The sequence below is a fragment of the Colossoma macropomum genome, unplaced genomic scaffold (assembly GCF_904425465.1).
Source record: "Colossoma macropomum unplaced genomic scaffold, Colossoma_macropomum, whole genome shotgun sequence".
NCBI lineage: Eukaryota > Metazoa > Chordata > Actinopteri > Characiformes > Serrasalmidae > Colossoma > Colossoma macropomum.
In genome coordinates this window covers 2868749-2889378 of record NW_023494800.1, presented here as the reverse complement: position 1 = coordinate 2889378, position 20630 = coordinate 2868749, and the positions used below count along the sequence as shown (strand labels likewise).

General features: G+C 38.9%; 1 protein-coding gene across 2 annotated transcripts in view; it reads right to left on the bottom strand.

Annotated features, from left to right (window-relative positions):
- Nucleotides 1–20630, bottom strand: part of LOC118819943 (arf-GAP with Rho-GAP domain, ANK repeat and PH domain-containing protein 1) — a 50568-nt gene that overhangs the window by 29313 nt on the left and 625 nt on the right. Inside the window, exons 2-8 of one of the 2 annotated variants that reach the window (XM_036587962.1) lie at nt 18825–18916; nt 18642–18700; nt 10750–10993; nt 7408–7479; nt 4050–4184; nt 1620–1680; nt 233–353 (exon numbers count right to left, since the gene is read on the bottom strand). In XM_036587962.1, the coding sequence (XP_036443855.1) occupies nt 233–353; nt 1620–1680; nt 4050–4184; nt 7408–7479; nt 10750–10993; nt 18642–18700; nt 18825–18916 (784 nt within the window). The remainder of the gene's footprint in view (nt 1–232; nt 354–1619; nt 1681–4049; nt 4185–7407; nt 7480–10749; nt 10994–18641; nt 18701–18824; nt 18917–20630) is intronic. The other variant, XM_036587963.1, reaches the window with a different exon arrangement.

Sequence of the window (20630 nt, the reverse complement as noted above, 5' to 3'; positions counted from 1 at the left end):
TTCAGGAAATGCATGTTTCTAGTTGAAAAATAACATACTGTAAATACCTACTGATAATTAGATAACACTGTTCTTCACTGTGGACACGTCTGAAGTTTCCTCATTTTTAAATAGTACTTTCCACTAATTATTTGAAACCTGTGAAGTTGTGTCTCAGAATTATTTTGTACATGCATCTGCATCACACCTGGTTTTGAGTTATTGAAAACAAAAACAGTGACAGGCGGCTCACCTTCACTGTGAGCCATGAACTCAAAGTGCTTTTTGCGGAAGTATATGGAGAAGCGCCCTTTATCCTGCTGTCGGACGTTGGTAATGTTCGACACATGGAACACGTACTCCGTAAACTTGTCCTGCAAGACAGATCAGAAGAAGAATATGATGCTTATTGATTGCAAGGAATCCAAAGCCTGTGTTACTGAACATAGTGGCGTTTTAAGTAGCTGTATAACTGTAAAAACTGGTTCACTTCCAGGCAGCAGCTCCACCTAGAATACTTCAGTTTAACCCTTTAAGACTCTTTAAACTCAAATGACTTCAAGTGGATAACCAAACTGGAGAAGCTGGTTTATGAACTGCAGCAAACAGCACTTTTACATACACAGATCAGGCATAACATCATGACCACCTCCTTGTTTCTACACTCATTGTCCATTTTATCAGCTCCACTTACTATATAGGTGCACTTTGTAGTTCTACAGTTACAGACTGTAGTCCATCTGTTTCTCTGATACTTTGTTAGCCCCCTTTTACCCTGTTCTTCAGTGGTCAGGACCCCCATGGACCCTCAAAGAGCAGGTACTATTTGGGTGGTGGATCATTCTCAGCACTGCAGTAACACTGACGTGGTGGTGGTGTGTTAGTGTGTGTTGTGCTAGTACGAGTGGATCAGACACAGCAGTGCTGCTGGAGTTTTTAAACACCTCAGTGTCACTGCTGGACTGAGAATAGTCCACCAAACAAAAATATCCAGCCAACAGCGTCCTGTGGGCAGCGTCCTGTGACCACTGATGAAGGACTAGAGGATGACCAACACAAACTGTGCAGCAGCAGATGAGCTATCGTCTCTGGCTGTACATCTACAAGGTGGACCAACAATGCAGATGCGTCTAATAGAGTGGACAGTGAGTGGACACAGTGTTTAAAAACTCCAGCAGCACTGCTGTGATCTTCTCGTACCGGCACAACACACACTAACACACCACCACCACGTCAGTGTTACTGCAGTGCTGACAATGATCCACCACCCAAATAGTACCTGCTCTGTGAGGGTCCATGGGGGTCCTGACCACTGAAGAACAGGGTAAAAGGGGGCTAACAAAGTATCAGAGAAACAGATGGACTACAGTCTGTAACTGTAGAACTACAAAGTGCACCTATATAGTAAGTGGAGCTGATAAAATGGACAATGAGTGTAGAAACAAGGAGGTGGTCAGAATGTTATGCCTGATCGGTAAATATATCTGTTTTCCCTTTATGCATTTTGAGTATCTTGGCTCAATCAGCAGTGAGAGACTGTTAGTGTTGTTTTTATGTTATGCATCAATTATCAATTACTATCTATCAGCCCCTTATTCAACATTATTAATTGATGACGTTTTGTAATATGAATAACTCACCGTGCGTTTTTTCCAAAGAGACATCAGCTGACCATCAAAGGTGGTCCACAGCACATTGTGTCTACAGTCATCAGGAAAAAGAAAATTAATATTATTATAATATTATATAACGTTATGCTTCTGAACTCAGCTCCTCTTTGGTAGACAGTCACGTTGTTGCACTTAAGAGGCAACTGAAAGTGCATTTTTTAATTTAGATTTAAAGTACTACCATACATTTTAAACAAATGGTTCTTCAAGGGTTCTTTAGTAGAACCATGAGTTCTATATAGAACTATTTCATGCTTAACAGGTTCTTTGCATGGTGTAATGGTGTTGTATTGTATTTGGTTCTATATAGCACTATATACTCTTTGGTTTTAAAGGGTTCTTAGTGATATATATAACCATTTTTAAAAGGTTCTATACAGAACCATCTTTAAAAAGTTTCTATATAGAACCATTTTTGAAAAGGTTCTGTATAGAACCATGTACAACACAACCCATCAATCTGAAGAACGAATTCACCATGCAAAGAACCATTTAAGCATGAAATGGTTCTATATAGAAACCATGGGTTTAAATAGAACCACCACCTTTACTAAAGAACCCTTGAAGAACCTTTTTTTAAACCCTTAAAATCCCAGGCTGATTACATACTAAGGCTTATTATTCAGTAACTACAGGGACTTCAATGCCAACTGGTTGAGCTATTCTTAGATTATAAAGTGTGTAATAAAACTTTATACAGGTTAAGTGTGTATCTTGTTTTTCACATTCATCTCTTTATTGCTTTTGTCTGATATTGTCTTTTATAAATTATTAAACTGTCTGTTCTCAACTTGACATTGGCTGTTTTAGGAATGATGCTTTAGAATAGTGCTGTAAATACAATGTCTGTCACTTTTCAATACAGTGTGATTTACATTACCAAACTTTACAAAACATCGCTAACACTTTACTTGAAGACTACCTACATAAGTCCTTCATGACACATACATAAGCACTGAATAACTGATTTATAAAGCAATACTTCACTACTCAAACAGCTTATATTAGTATTTGCAAGAGGGCATAAAACCCTTTATGTAGATGACACTGTATTGACATATTGGCCCTTAAACTAAAGTGCCAGATATTTCATTCATAAGATGGTTATGTAGCATCATTCCCAACTACTGGGACTAATGCTGAGATCTAGTGGAGAACCATACATTGGCCTCTTTTCCACTGTAGAGCCACATGGTTCTCAGAGCCATACTGTGCTGTTTTGTGCTGGTGTGGACTTGTAAGACCGGTTATGGTTTCTTTTTTCATCTGCTGTGCTGCAAAAATTACAACCAGGAAAAAAATGAAGAAAACTACACACAAGAGTGGCTCGGTAGAGCGTGAGTACCAAGCTTGTACTGCAGTGGATGGAGCCACAGCTCAAAACCCCGTAGAACAGCTTCGATTTTGATTTCTGTCAGAAGTTAGAATATAATTTGATCTTCTACACTTCCAGATAGAATCAAACCTGTGGTGTTTGGATCTGTAGGCCACTAAGGTAACTAGCATTGGCTTAGCAGATCTGGTATAATTTTGGCTTTCTGTCCCTCCTACACCAGCTGCTCGACCTCCCCTACTCACATTTGAGTCACAATCATCTAAACTTGCATCAGCAAAATGGTGTTGTTTTGTGGTGAGTAGAGCTGGTAGCATGCTAGCTAAGCTAAGGCTAACCAGCTCCCTCCTAGTTGGCAACACAGTTTAACATTTAGCAGTTGCTGCTGGACATTTGACATCTACTGAATGATGGATTTAAAATGATTCACTGTTTTCATTTATTTGAGCGAACTGAACTTATGTGATTGTTTTTTGGTTTTTGGAAAGATGCGGTGGCACAATACCGACATAACCATAGAACCAATCAGTGTATAGCTACATCATTGCGTCATCCCACATAACGGTTCTCCGGCCTGGAGCATGGTTAGGAGAAAGCCATGCTGAGCATGGGTTTTAAGCTTTCTGTGTAGAACCACGTCTATGTGGAAATGTCACTAGAATGGTTCTCTTTGTGCTCAGAACCGTTCAACTGCGGCATAAAAGAGGCCATACGGTATCATACTGTAAAAACAAACTGATCATAGAACCGACACAATATATGGTGTTTTAGAAATGTATAAATTCTTCAAATATATGTTATAAATGGGACGAATGTCACTTCAGTGTAACTTTATGTCAGTATACTGTCCTTTATTTCATAAAACTAGCGTCATCTTGTGAATAGTGACTCTTAAGATGTTCATAAATACTCAAGTATTGCTTTTTAAACATGTTATTCAATGCTTATGTGTGCATCTTAACATCCCAATGTCGATATGCAAGAGTTAACAAAAACTATATTATCATTTGTATTATTATTAAGGTATAATTTTCTTTTCAAAGTGGGGTGACAGGATGATTAGTTACTTGCGGCCCTTCCACACGTCCAGCCAGCTGGAGCGAGCCACGGCGCTCTCTCTGTGGTGGCTATCGCAGGGCTGGGTGCCCGATCCGGCTGAACCTGTAGACTGTTTCCTCCGGCTGACGCGAATGGTGGCGGCTCTGCGGGACCAGGGACAGTACAGAGAGTAAATAAACAGCAATGAAAACATTTGATATGTGACAGCACAGTGACATAATTAGACTTTCCTGTGATCAGCTGTTTTTAGGGACGCGTAACTGGAATCGGCAGATTTTAGTTCCAAAAGTGATCGTCAATCAGCCGGTTAATCGTTTTGTGCTTGATCTGTCCTGCAGTTTTATGAGGTAAATAAGGTGAGATGCACTGTATCAGGATGCTGTAGCACAGTGGGCTGTAACGTGCAGGACTGAACTGTAAGTATGGATAAGTAAATTACACACAGCAGGTGAAAGTGAGCCTCATTTACCAGCCTAAACAAATTTGTTTTTAATCTGGATTTAAAATCACCTGCTGAGCTTGCATTCCTCACATTCTCTGGAACGCTGCTGCAGGGATTAGGAGCTCTATAAGACAACCAGAGGAGTCCATTTCCTGAAGAAAATGCAGAGTGATTGCGCAGTTGCTAAGGTGTTGCTAGGTGGTTGCTATGATGTGTGGATTGTTTACTGAGTGTTTTTTGAGGGGTTGCCAAGTGGTAGCTAGGTGTTCTTGAAAATGAATGGGAGTCTATGAGAGGAATGAGGGATGAAAAAACAGCACATAGAGGAGTGCAGGTCTGAGATAGTATATGTGAAGTTCTGTGGATGGATGTGCAATTTTTTACCCCATTCATTCCCATAGGAAAAAATTCGTAATTTAATGAAGATTATACGAAAACTGTACGTCGGATCAAAAAGCTGTATACAAGCACAGCGTTCCCGATCAGACCGAACATCTCGAAAACTGTGGAACGAGTTGGCGAACAAAAATCCAGCAGAAAAAAAAATACTAACTAGAAACGTATTTCCTGCTAGGTTGCTAGGTGGTTGCTATGGTATTCAGGGTGTCTGCTAAGGTGTTGCTAGGTGGTTGCTACGTGGTTGCAATGGTGTCCCAGGTGGTTGCCATGGTATCCGAGGTGGTTGCTACGGTGTTGCTAGGCGGTTGCTATGGTATCCCAGATTGTTACTAGTGGAATGCTAGGTGGTTGTTATGGTATCCCAGGTGGTTGCTAAGGTGTTGCTAGGTGGTTGCCAAAGTAACACAGGTGGTTGCTATGGTGTTGCTAGGAGGTTGCCATGGCATCCGAGGTGGTTGCTACGGTGTTGCTAGGTGGTTGCTATGGTATCCCACGTGGTTGGTAGGGCACTGCTAGGTGGTTGCTGTGGTATCCCAGGTGGTTGGTAGGGGACTGCTAGGCATTTGCTATGGTATCCCAGGTGGTTGCTAAGATGTGGCTAGGCAGCTGTTATGGCATCCCATGTGGCTGCTAAATTGTTGCTAGGCAGTTGCCATGGTGTATGAGGTGTTTTTTAAGTTATTTATAGGGAGTTGCTAATTTGTTGCTATGTGCTGTTGAAAATGAATGGGAGTCTATGAGGAACGAGGGATGAAAAATTGACACACAGAGGAGTGCAGGTCAGTGTGGCTGAGCACTAGAGGTTGGGGACCTGCCGTGAGTGAGTATGTGCTGTTTGGTGGCTGTAATATGCGGTTGCTATGGTGTCCCAGGTGGTTGCTAAAGTGTTGCTAGGTGGTTGCTATGGTGTCCCAGGTGGTTGCCACAGGTATCACCATTACAGCTGGACAGCTAGAACGCCTCAGTTCAGAAAGGTGTGCTGAAGCTCGGCCTTTAAGAGCTTTAAATGACATAAACAAGACCTTGAAGTCGATGAAGACCTGAACAGAAGTTTAAACTGAATAAGAGCAACACACTCAAACTTTCTGTTCACGGCTGCTTTCTGAACCCGTTCATCAAGCAATGAAATGCAGATGTGACTCAAATCTAATATTTCCTTCTGAGCACACTGAGCAGATTTACAGCAGTAAAGATGTCACATAATCATCCATGATTGACAGGCGGCATATTTCACTCATCATAAATCCACAGCTGAGGTCTTTGAAGTTGTCAGCCAATCTCACCTCTCCTCTAATATCAGAGTCAAAAGCAAAACTGTAAGTGCTTCCAAGATCAGCCCCCTCAATGCCAGGCTTATTTTTCATTATTATTCATTCATTTTTTGCGATAACACGCGACCTCGAGTGTTCTATCGCTTTTATACAACAGTAAAAAAATAAAGTAATAAATTAATAAACTGGGCCGTGAACGCGGCGTTTAATATGTTTTAATGTTCGCAATTCCTTCACCAAATTATAGTTCCTTAACAAGCAGCTTGTTGCTACGTCAGAGTAACGAACTCTGCTCACTTGCTGCTCAGTCTGCTGTAAGCCTCACCTTTTAAGGTACGGACTGAGCCATAAAACTGCTGCAATATCAAGTTTAGCTCAGTTCTGTCAATTTTTGCCAGATCAATATTAATGTTGTTTTGTTCCAGCCAGTCTGTAATTCAGCCGGATTTGAGGAAACAATCGGATTTAAGAAACAAGGCTTGTAATGTGAACATAGTTTTAGAAAATCATCAAAAAACATGGAATTTAGCTACATTCACATTACAAGCCTCATTGCTCAAATCTGATTTTTTGCTCAAATCCAATCTCTCTGACAGGATGGTTCACACTCGTTTAGGTAAGTGATTCAAATCTGTCATTAATGTGACGAACCGGCGTCCTGAAATGACCCTCATGCTCACATCCTACTCAGTAACGTCACGTGAATGAATCACGAGCATCATCAGCACAAACTAACGAGCAGAACGAGCTTCGCTGAGAAGATCATTAACTCTGCTCAGCTCTCAGCTTCATTATTAGAGCGAGACGAAGGAGAAAAAGGTGAGATGAGCTGCTTTTCCACCGTTTACTGGCTTTAACTTCTGTTCGGCGCTGCTGCCATGGTAACGCTGAATGATGGTCAGGCACAGTGGAAAAAAAGCACATGAATTCCGATCTGAGCGTCACATTAAGGTCACATGGCCACAAATCGGATACGTATCTGATCTAGGACCACATATGAAAGTGACTCAGGTCGGATTTGAAAAGATCAGATTTGTGTCCACACAGCCCTGAAAACATCAGATCTGAGTCACATTAGGGCAAAAAATCAGATTTGTGCCTTTTCAGCCTGGTAATGTGAACTAAATGTGAACCTAAATTCCAGCTGTTAATGTAATTAATTACTTGAATAACTACATAGTTACGTTATTATATAATTACTTTAAAACAGTGCAGGAAAACAACAATGATCAAAGTCCTCTGCAGTTTTCTTACCGTGGTTTCTTGGTTTTAGCAGGTTTGGTCTGTATAGTGTTGTGCACTGGAGCGTTTGGCACTGGAGACACACTGAAAATAAATACAACAGTTAATCAGTCAACTTTAGACAGGATTTTTAAGCAATACTACAGCATTTCAACCTAATCATTTTACAAGCTGTCTGCTGTATCTATAGTGTACAGTCATTTACCACAGACAGTCAGTTCAGCATGAATCTAGAAAAGAACAGAAACCCTTCGGAATCTGTGCTCACTTATTATAATGGAAGTCAATGGGCAGATGCTGAATTCCGTCAGTAGATATTTACGTGAAAGTCTTCAGTTAAAGATGTTTGTAAATGAAGCTGTAAATTAGCAGAGGTTGAGATTCTTCCTCATGTGTGAGTTTTGCCATAACCGTTATATCATTACGCCACAAATAAGCACAGATAACAGTGTATAAACAGTGCAAACCACACTAACGTCATACCATTTAGCTGAGCGTCTGAGTCAGGGATGTTTCAGTCAAGTCTCTCATGAAAATGAAAATGCAGCAGACCCTCGATCATCTCCCACTGTCTAGTCCATTTCATCTGAAGTAGTCCACTTTGTTTTCGAGGCAGCGGACATAAAGGAACAGCTGGTCTTTTTGGGTTAGCATTAGCCTAGCATAGACACCAGCACAATGAAAACAAGCTGTGCACCAGCAGTGTGTGATGGTCAGGGGGTGAGTGTAAAGGAGACACGTATGAGACAAACTGCTTGAGAATCTGACAAAACTGAAATTGCCTTTAATTTCCAGTTCTACCTTAAATGGCGCAGCAGCTAATTTGAGGCATCTGTAAAGGTGCCAGAATGTAACTGCTACTCTATTTAAGGGGGAACAAAAAGCTGCCGAGTAATAAGCAAACCTTCAGCCTTGTAGAAATTCAGATGTGATACAACCAGAGCTGGTTTATGAGGAGTCTGGCCACTTCCTATTTCCCCCGTTATATTAAAAACATGACGTTTTTCCCTAAAAAAGCAAAGAAAACTTCCTTTTTTCTACAGCAAACGGGTTTTGGGCAGTACAATGCTAGGTTTACTGCTACTGAGTGCTGATTGGTTAGCATTCTTGCTACTGAGTGCTGATTGGTTGGCGAGCGCAGCAGCTCATTGGCTGTTTGTGCTCACAGACGTCATAGACGTACATGAGGTGCCATTTCAAACTACTATAACTCGAGTTTAAAAGCTCTTAAAAATATAACAGCAGTGTTAAAATGTTTTATGCTGCTCTGTGTTCAGGAAATGATTGTATTCTTTTACATTAAAAATGTTTAAGCATTTATAAACTATGATTTTGCTCAAATGCTCCAACTTAACCCATTCATTTTGGACTCGCTCTGGAGCGCCCTCTAGTGTTTGAGAAACCCAGAAGACATTACAGAGTGGAAATTCTCCTCTCTACAAGTTCTCTGATGCAACATTTAGCACAGCTTTTGCTGTGTTGGAAAGCAATACTGACAGATTTATCTATTCTTCAGTTATATTTTTACCATTTTGCACAACAAAAATATTTCCCATTTACTTTGGTCGTTAAAAATGTTTCTACTTAAAACATAAAGGGACATCCTAGAATCATAATCCATTTTTAACCCTCTGGGTTGTCAAACTGGATGTTTCTATCTCTGTATCTTTGTGATGATCCAGCACAGAAATCCGGTTCAAACACTTCCTGAATCTGTAGAGTCGCCCTTTCCATTCCATCTTATCACGAGATCATACAAGACTCACATCCAGAGTTATGAGCCTATGAAGAGGGGCTGAGATACACGTCATCTGCCTCTCACCGTGTGGAACTGGTGGATTCGCGTGTCCGTCTACATTCTGTGTGAAACTGACCAATGGACACTCGGGAAACCACTCAGGACTGACCATCACACCAGAAACCCTTCATTCTTCATTCAGTCCACATCGGAGACTCATGTGAAATGGCGTGCAGAACGTTTACAGCTGCTGAAGCTGCTGCAGCGGTTTTGGAAAGTAGTGATGAAGATAACAGAGCATTTAGATATGAAACATATGAGGATCATGTTATATGAAGAGCCTTTAAAGCAGAGTTTAAGAAGATATGCACAAATAGAGAGAATGACCTCAGAGCCCCGAGGGTCAAGCTAAGGAAATAGATTATTTTATTTGAAAACAAACATATACTGTACCAATAAACGTACGTTACATATTTTTGGCCACACTGCCCACTACTACTGTAAATGTGTAACTGGTTCTTTCAGGGATGGGACTAGTTTTCCAGCAGAAAGAGTTTATAGTGATTAGTTATCAGTGCAGTGATGTGGGTGGAGCCTCACAGAGGAAACTCCCAGTGAAAGCGAAAGTAAGCAGAGCTGCATTCTTCACTGAGCTGTTTCAGTGGTGTAAAGTTGTATAACCGCACTGTTAGAGTGGATCAGCTGGAGTCTCATATTTACAGTGTTCACTCATTCAGCATCTGCCCACCGACAGAGAACAGAGGAAAGGACCATCTTACTGTCTGTGGTAGTCAAGTACACACTGCAGAAACAGCTGAGACAGATGAGGTTAGACAGCACTGGAGTATTTCTTCAATCATTAGCCATGTTAACCCTTAAACGCACAGGCCTCTCTCCAATCACTCAAAACCTTTCTGACCTGTTACTCACAGCTGACTGTCAAAACATTTTATTGACAAAATGATCACAAAATATTATTATTATTAGTGCCTTTCTAAAATAATTTTAATGATAAACAAAATAATAACAAATAGGATACAAGCTGCCATGATAGTAAAACATTTTACTGAGAAAAAAATAAAATCTTATTTAATATTATTATTTTATTTATTTTATGTTTTATGTTTATGTTTTTTGAATAAAAAATACAAATTCTTTTTCTTCTTATTATTATGATTATTATTATGTGTAAATGATAAAATAATAGAAAAAATTTTTAAAAACTCATCTTTTTATTTTCATTACTATTATTATATGTTTAAAATTATAAAATTATAATAGAAAAACTATAATAAAATAATAAAAATAATTGCTCTCTTCTGTAATTTTACAAAATGGTGGTGGAGAGATGGGAGAGTGAGGTCACTCTCCCATCACGGGTCACTGTAGCAACCCAAAGTATGAATTTAAGGGTTATGAGTCATGTTATAAATACAGTTTACAGATGATGCATCATAAAAACTGCCTACACTGTAAATCAAACATAGTCTGTGGGTTTAAAGTGAGCTGAGCTGTAAATGATAAAGAATCAGAATGTATTGTTTCTGTTAGAGCTGCACTGAACTCTAACTGTGTTTTTGCGGTGTAGCTGTCTGAGAGAACCGAGCTGGACCCACTTGTTTTGCTGTTGGTCGCTGAGCTGGACGGGATGCTTTTCTGCTTGTGAAGAAACTGGAGCTGGGGGACTTTCATCACTCGAAGAATCTGAGTTCGACTCCTTCGTCCACTCCGACAGAGCCAATGTCTCTCCCTCTCCAGACGCCGAGGTGAAGAGGGGCGGCGGCCGGAAGAACTTTACTTCGCCCCCAACAGACGCTGTGGAGTCTTCATTACCGCCGTTCAGGCCGCTGTCGGCTTCTGCTGGGAAAAAAAGAACAACAGCATTCTTCTGTTTACCTGGAAGACACTGAGCTTTTCCTTTCACCCTGTTATCAGATCAGGCCTGAATACAGAACATTCCCTCAGCTATCCTCACGATAACATACCTCAAATACCTCCGGCCTACTGTCATTCCTGCACAGGCCACATCAGAGGCACACTCACTCAGGAGCTGCTACACCGCAGCAGTTATACTCTTAAAAAAGACGGTTCCTCATTGGTTCTTTAGTTAAGAAAATGGTTCTATATAGAACCATAAACACTGAAAGAACCTTTTGCATGATTAAATGGTTCTTTGCATGGTGAAATGGTTCTTCAGATTGATGGAGAATGTGCTGTAGATGGTTCTACATAACTTTTTATTGATTTAACTTTTTAAAGATTTATATATTTCCATATTTAACACACAATTAACATTCCACCAATAGAACAAAAGGAAAAAGGACCAGAGGGGGGCTAAAAAAAAGAATTTTATGTGTGTATATATATATATATATATAAAATGTATAGAAAAGTGTCCAACACAAGCAGGATGTCAGTCATCAGAGTCTTAACATAAAAGGAATCGTTGCTGCCTTGGCATCATAAAATCTGCCTGTCGCTCGCTCCAGAACACGAATGTCCAGAAAATATCCACACCATAACTGAGATAAAGAAAGTTTGTGTTCAGACCAACCTTTAGGACTGATTTCTCAGCCGCAGTTAAGGCTGCCATCATAACCTTTCTCTGTCAAACACTAAGCATCAAATTAGAGTCATCAAGAAGCAAAAGTAAAGCTGGGGACAGAGGAGTGTTGACAGATAAATAGCCAGACAAGATTTGTGTGACCTGCAGCCATAAAGCCACACAACTGAACATGACCAAAACATATGAACATAATTAAGCAGAGTGTGTTCGTGAAATAACATCACGGCTGTGATTTGGTCGCCGTAGATCATCACAGCCGTGATGTTACACTCCTCGAGTGTTCTACTGCTTTAATACAACAGTTAAATAAATAAAGTAATAAATTAATAAACTGGGCCGTGAACGCGGCGTTTAATATGTTTTAATGTTCGCAGTTCCTTCACCAAATTATAGTTCCTTAACAAGCAGCTTGTTGCTACGTCAGAGTAACGAGCTCCGCCCACTCGCTGCACAGCCGGCAGTTTGCTCTCCACCTCCTCACACTAAATTCCCAAACTGTCATCACCACTGAGCAGCTTTTTTGTTTTTATTGCGGCAGTTTTATGGCTCAGTCTGATTTGGTCAGACTCTGAAGATCAGACTACACGTTTGGAGAATGGTGTTGGGTTCATTTCTGGCTGATTCCAGGTTGTTTAGCTGTTCTTCTGTCACAGCTGCCGACTGAAAAGCTGCTCAGTGGTGATGACAGTTTGGGAATTTAGTGTCGTCTCATCTTCAGAGACTGACCAAATCGGCTGTCGGTCAAGTGTGATCTTGAAAGTGTCCATTTTCTGTTTGTGGCAAAGTAAGAAGTAAAAATGTTCAAATGTCTTGAGCGTCTCCTACAGCTGTCAAAGTCGTCGCTTAGCAACAGCGTCTCAGCGGAGTGATAGTGTTTGTGAAAAACGTTAGAACGCTTCTCAACCAATCAGCTTGCGTGGCCAGAACTGTTGTATAATCTCCAACTAAACCCAGCTGAGACCTGTCACAGTTTTTGTCACCCGAAAGCTTCATCAAAAAAGCACAGCAGGGAGTGACGAACATCCTGTGAGCTAATTTAAAGGGAATTAACCGATGAGACAAATTCTTAGAAGACACAGAAATGTTACGCCACACCACGTCCCAATTTGGGGACATCTTAAATGTGTGCCTCTGTTCCAGACCTCCACTGCACCCAAAGGAGAATTCTTAAACCGAGTAAACAGGTCATACAAATGTGAGACTAAGCCTCAGGAAGGTTCATGAGTACACAGATGATCCAGTAAGGAACGGTTCCTTAACCGAGCGTTCCAGGCATCCCCTTACGCACGTAGTGCAGAGCGAAAATTGGAGGTACCAGGAATAGAGAAGAGGGTACATAACTCTGGAAAGGAATAAAGTCCATGGGTGCCAAAGATCTCATCCAAAATAAAGATGTTGTTACTGAACCAGGTGGAAGAAACAAATGGCTTGTATATAGAACCGTTTTTTTAAAAAAGGGTTCTGTGCAGCACCAAAATGGGTTCTTTTATTGTAACAAGCTTAAAATGATAAGAACAGAAGAACCCTTTTTGGTGCCATATAGAAAGATTCTATCTAGAACAATCTACAGCACATTCTCCATCAATCTGAAGACCCCTTTCATGATGTGAAGAGCTCTTTTTAATCATACAAAGGGTTCTTAGAGTGTTCATGGTTCAGTGTAGAACCATTATCTTTACTAAAGAACCCTTGAAGAGCCATCTCATACAGGATTTCTAGGAGTATGGTAACGCTAAGCTAACGCTGGAGTACATGAACGTGTTTTGGCCGTTCTAGATCAAACACTGATATCTGAAGCCTTAAAAGACAATAACATATATTTGAGCTTGTATGAGTCAGTTTTACAGTGAGTGTGTTTACATGCACCAATTAAACAACTGTTATCAGAGTTCAGCAGTTTAATTATTCAAGTCATGTAAACAGAATAGTTCGATTTTAGATCGGATTAAGGCCGCTATCGGATTTCAAGACATCCAATAAAGAGGCTGGATTAGAGCTCAGTTATGGGGTTTCTCTGTACCCTCACTCTGATTTCTTTCATTTCTCTCAGACTGTGCATGTGTGAAAACAGAGTCCTGTCCCAGAAACAGCAGCGTTTAACACAGAACACTGTTAGAAATAAAGGTTCTGTTCAGGTACATTTTTCGTTCATCAAGGTACAAACAGTGTAAATGTTCCCTCAAAGGTTCAACAGTGGTTTTAAGGTCTGATTGTGAACCTTAAATAAGTTTTTCCAGGTGAAAAGTTTGTATTTGTACCTTTTCATAACCGAATGTTTTAAAACAGAACAGTAAAATAAAAGCCTGGAGACGAGACGGGGTGTGTGGAGTCAGTACAGCTTAGAACATATCATTTCAGTGGATTATGGTTCAGTTATGTTCCCTGACTAAAGGTATTGAGATGGAGCCTTGAGGGTTCCACCCCAGTGACAGGAGGGGAACTGCCCCAGTGACAGTTTAGTACCTTTTTTTTCCACACGACAACACTTTTGAAGCGACGAAACCAAATACATGCTTAATGAAATGAAGAATTTGAATATTCTTCATCGTCTAGAGCCCATGTGTCAAACACAAGGCCCGTGGGCCAAATCAGGCCCAGAGCAAAATCCTATCCAGCAAAATTATTTTAATGTTTCATTAATATTAGCTTGGTTCACCATGAGCTGCACTACAGTCCCCAGCATGCACTTCAAAGTAATATGCGCTGGATCAGAGGTTCTGCCACCAAAAGAAAAGATGCCGGGCGGCTGGTTCAAGCTAATAGGCAGGTTTAAAGGATGTATCTCCTGGGGACATTTAAAGAGGTTTAACGGTTATTTGTAGCTAATGTAATCTATTGTTTTATATAAAATGATTAGTTTTTATTTAAAATTATTTTTGAGTAGTTTAAGTAATCAGTGCCTGTTTTGCTGTCACAGTTTTGGCATATTTTGAATAAACAATGGCCAGTTCAGGTCACAGCAAAATAGTCTCATAAATGGAAAAACGATGTGAAATTGTAATAGGCGAGAGCATTCATTATTAAAAATAATTATTATGAATATTGTTATTTCTTGCCATCCGAACCAAAGTATATTTCAAATCTGTGGGAAACAGAATGTTTTTTGTTACATTATTTAATCATTTATTATATTGTATAAATATCTGTTATTAAAAACAGACAAAATATCTCTTCCAGGCATCATCGTCTAGATATCTTCTGCTAAATTGACTCAATGTGAGTTTATTCGCTGGTTGTAAAGCGGAAATCCAATCACTGCCTGACTCATGTAGAGTTTTCCATTATCTGATTACACAAGTGCCTGTGAACACACTTAATTACTTACAAAATGTGGTTTAAGTGCATGTAAACACACTTTCAGTACTCACTGAGTATGTTTAATGTAAGAGCTTAACACAGTATATGTAACTGACATTATTTCTACATAGCCTCATAAATGGAAAACCTGTATGAATTTGTAATAGTTGAGAGCAGTCATTATTAAAAATGAGCTATTATTAGTATAATATGTTCAAAATCTGTGGAAAACAGACTTTTATTATATTATTTAATAATTTATTATTAGATTGTATAAATATCTTATTAAAAACAGACCAAATCTCTCTTCTAGGCTGCCATTTGCGTTGCGACATCAAACGTTTGCTGGTCCACTGAGATAAATATGTAATTTTACTATTTATAATTCAGCTTTTCCATTCATCCACAGCGTGATGTCACCACATTACACAAGACTGAAACTTTTCTGATTGTCTCATTTTCCACCGGACTGAGTCCAGAGCAGCCACATGACATCATGACGTATCAGCAGAGGAATTTGACCTGTTTGTCTTACGTATTATAAACTAAACTTTTCCATTTAGTTTACACTTCATAAATTAATAGTATTATACACTGTTTTAAGCTGGTAACAGTCAGGGTTCCCTTTAAGCCTTCATTAGGACGCAGTGTATAATAACAGCACACGCCGCATGCCAGTCACCTCTGGAAAATCTGGAAAATCCTCATTCACAGAAACAGCGTGACGTGCTGCTGTTGAATGTAAACCGAATCCCTGTCATTACAGAAGCTGAAAATGTTGCGAACTTCCTTGTAATGTAAATATAGCCAGCGCTTTTGTTGGCTCAGAACAGTTGAGGCTGATCTGTGTGTAAACACTGCGAGTGGTTTTTCAGCTTCTCTTGACATTCCCTGAGCTTTTATTAGCCGTTTGCATGACGCCACTCAGCATGAGATCTGCTGTGTAAATCCACCGCAACAATTAAAACCTCAGACAAAAAAAAAAGACTGATGAAAAGAAAATTCCTCCTTTTACTCGTTTTTACACACTTAAAAACAATGGTTCTTCAAGGGTTCTTTAGTAAAAGCAGTGTCTATTTATAACCATGAGCTGTACACAGAATCAACAGTCTTTAAAGGGTTCTTTGCATGGTGAAATAGTTCTTCAGCTCGATGGAGAATGTGTTGTATATGGTTCTATACTGAACCTTTTTGAAAATGGTTCTCTACAGGATCAAAAAGCGTTCTCTATTGTCATGGTGTCAAGTTTGTAACAGTAGAACAACCCTTTTTGGTGCTATACAGAACCCTTTTCAAAAAGGTTCTACATAGAACCATCTACAACACATTCTCCATCAATCTGAACAACAATTTCACCATGCAAAAAACCGTTTAAGCATGAAATGGTTCTATATAGAACCTTTTTGAAAAGGGTTCTGTATAGCACCAAAAAGGGTTGTTCTACTGTTACAAACTTGACATCATAACAATAGTAGAAGAACCCTATTTGGTGCTATGTAGACCCCTTTTAGGCCCTCCGTAGGGTCTCCATCAATCTGAAGAGCCATTTCACCATGCAAAGAACCATAAGCATGAAATGGTTCTATATAGAACTGAAGGTTCTAAATAGAGCCATTTCCTTTGCCCCAAAACCCTTGAAGAACCATATCATATTTTTTAACCGTGGACAGGTAGAGGATCAGTCGAGACATGTTTGGTGTCTTAAGTTTCCTTCTTTAGTCTTAGCGCTGGAGGCTAGTCGCTAGTAATGGAGACTTACGGCCTATCAGTTAGCACAATGCTAACCGCAGGCCTAAATCATCACACACTCTCTAACAGACTGGATTCTGTGGTTTCTGACACTGTATGACTCACTGTTACCTATAAACATGTTGTAGATAGTATATATATATATATATATATATATATCATACTCAGTACTCAGTCATCACACACTTGCCCCAAACAGGAGTAAAGTACAGACAAAATAAAGTGTATATATATATATATATATATATATATATATATATATATATATATATATATATATATATATGTGTGTACAATTATTTTGTTGCAAAAAATAAATAAATAAAGTAAAACAATAAAAAAGCAAACAGCCTACATTAGAATAAAACAACCTTGTGTATCAAGCTGAATGCTAGCTAGCTACAGAATCATTTGCATCCTTAAAGGGTTCTTTGCATGGTGAAATGGTTCTTCAGATTGACGGAGAATGTGTTGTATATGGTTCTATATTGAACCTTTTTGAAAAGGGTTGTATATAGCATCAAAAAGTGTTCTACTACTGTCATGATGTCAAGCTTGTAACAGTAGAAGAACCTTATTTGGCACTACAGACAACCCTGTTCATCTACAACACATTCTCCATCAATGTGAAGAACAATTTCACCATGCAAAGGACCATTTAAGCATGAAATGGTTCTATATAGAACCATATACAGCACATTCTCTATCAATGTGAAGAACATTTTCACCATGCAAAGAACCATTTAAGCATGAAATGGTTCTATATAGAACCATATACAGCACATTCTCTATCAATGTGAAGAACATTTTCACCATGCAAAGAACCATTTAAGCATGAAATGTTTCTATATAGAACCATTTTGACAAGGGTTCTATATAGCACCAAACAGGATTCTTCTACTGTTACAAGCTTGACATCATGACAATAGTAGAATAACCCTTTTTGAAAATGGTTCTCTATAGGATCAAAAAGCGTTCTACTATTGTCATGATGACAAGTTTGTAACAGTAGAACAACCCTTTTTGGTGCTATACAGAACCCTTCTCAAAAAGGTTCTATATAGAACCATCTACAACACATTCTCCATCAATCTGAACAACAATTTCACCATGCAAAGAACTGTTTAAGCATGAAATGGTTCTATACAGAACCCATGGTTCTAAATAGAACCATTTCCTTCACTAAAAAACCCTTCAAACCTGCTGCTAGCTAACAAGCAGTAATCTTGGCTTTCAGAGTGAGATCTAGTTTGTGAAAGTTTGCGAAATTCATAGCATCTCATCTTTGGAAGTTATTGCTCGTTTGAGGCAGTTAGGAAGCAGATATTATATATTTGAGAGATTTCCTCAAACGTTCATTGATAGATTTTCCACATTGTTTGCAGCAGGTGTGTTTTTGTTGTGGCTGTCTGAAAATCGCCTGCCCCAAAAATCACATCAAAACACGTCTGTGACCAGTTTTCATGGGAATCATATTTTAGGCTAAATTTGGTTTCAGACAACACAAATCAATTGGTGAATTTATTATTTATTATTATTGTACCAGTTGAGTTTGTGGTTATGTAATGAGTAATTGGTTTGTTGATTACTCGTGATCGTTAGCATGCAGAAAACTAACGAGTTTGTACATAAGTATTAGTTACTTCTTAGCTACATTAGCCTCCAGTGCTAAAACTAAAGAATTAAACTTTAGACACCAAACATGTCTTAGCTGGTCAACTTCATTTGAGGGGAGGGACCTGTGGGAATTAGATTTTTGTCTAAATTTGATTTTAATTCTGATATTTATGCTTATTATTAAAATTGCTATTGATCACTTTAATGCTGTCTTTTATGTTATTTACGCAAACATTTGCCTTAGTTCTGTTATCATGGTGAACGAGTCTCATGACGTACCTTGACTGTTGACTTCAGGCTTTCTGCTGTTTATCTCTGATCCATCAAGTGAGACGTTACTACAGTGATGGCAGTGAAAAGGTACACATTTCAAATACATCGGAACAAAGAGTTTTACAGATGACTAATAACTGCATTGCTTGGAAAAGTAATGATGACGTGTTATTCCGGACGCTAGCTCACCTGTCAATGGAGGAATTTCGAAAGTTCTGCGGGTACCTGGCTCTGGGCTTTGGCACTGGGACAGCCATGCCAGTGCAGGCAGGTGAGGGCATCTAAAGAAACATGTTAGAAACATTTAGATCAACAAACAGAGTTTCACTGGGTTATATAGAGCTTAATCCTTTACACTGCAGGCCTATTATTCAGTTATAAAACTTGAGTCTTACTTATAAAGTCTCTTCTATGAATTATTTATCATAGTATCTACTATGATTTATTTTACTGACCATTATGGATTTTTCTGTGTCTACTGTGAATTATTGTCATTAGCCAGTATGATTTTTTCAGTGTCTGCTATGAATTATTGATATGAGCCAGTATGGATTTTTCTGTGTCTGCTATGAATTATTGATATGAGCCAGTATGGATTTTTCTGTGTCTGCTATGAATTATTGTTATTAGCCAGTATGGATTTTTCTGTGTCTGCTATGAATTATTGATATGAGCCAGTATGGATTTTTCAGTGTCTGCTATGAATTATTGATATGAGCCAGTATGGATTTTTCAGTGTCTGCTATGAATTATTGATATGAGCCAGTATGGATTTTTCTGTGTCTGCTATGAATTATTGATATGAGCCAGTATGGATTTTTCTGTGTCTGCTATGAATTATTGATATGAGCCAGTATGGATTTTTCTGTGTCTGCTACGAATTATTGATAAGAGCCAGTATGGATTTTTCTGTGTCTGCTATGAATTATTGATAAGAGCCAGTATGGATTTTTCAGTGTCTGCTACGAATTATTGATAAGAGCCAGTATGGATTTTTCTGTGTCTGCTATGAATTATTGATATGAGCCAGTATGGATTTTTCAGTGTCTGCTATGAATTATTGATATGAGCCAGTATGGATTTTTCTGTGTCTGCTACGAATTATTGATAAGAGCCAGTATGGATTTTTCTGTGTCTGCTATGAATTATTGTTATTAGCCAGTATGAATTTTTCATTGTCTACTATGAATTATTGTTATTAGCCAGTATGAATTTTTCTGTGTCTACTATGAATTATTGTTATTAGCCAATATGAATTTTTCTGTGTCTGCTACGAATTATTGTTATTAGCCAGTATGAATTTTTCATTGTCTACTATGAATTATTGTTATTAGCCAGTATGAATTTTTCCTTGTCTACTATGAATTATTGTTATTAGCCAGTATGAATTTTTCTGTGTCTACTATGAATTATTGTTATTAACCAGTATGAATTCCTCTGTCTACTCTGAACTGTCCAGTAACTTCTATGAACCTGAAGTTCTGTATTTTTGAGAGTGAACTCAGTTAAAAGGCTTAATATTTCCTCAAATTACACCATTTATACTAACTTGGCAACCCTAACAGCTCAACTGCATAAAACGTAAACAGAAAGGCTAACAGGGGAGAATCATTTGGAGGTTTAATGACAATGTAAACACAAAGTCGAGTCATGAAAATATCCCTGTAAACGGTCTGTACACTCCTTAAAGCTCGCTGGTCAAAGGTGAGCAGATTAGCCCTGATACGCGGCTTCCTACACAGAGGCAGAGCAGAGTTTCTGAGGAGCTGACTAACGAGGCTGAAACTGGCCTCTCACTCCAACTTTCCGTTCCACCTTAAATAGTGGCGCCAGAATGTAACAGCCGCACCATTTAAGGTGGAATGGAAAATTCGAAAATTGAGCTGACGTTTACGACGAATACACGTATATATATTGAGTTTCTGAGTAAAAATGAGAGAAAAATAAAAGGCTAAAGCTCTGAAGTGAGAGGTGTGAGTGACAGTGAGGCGGTTG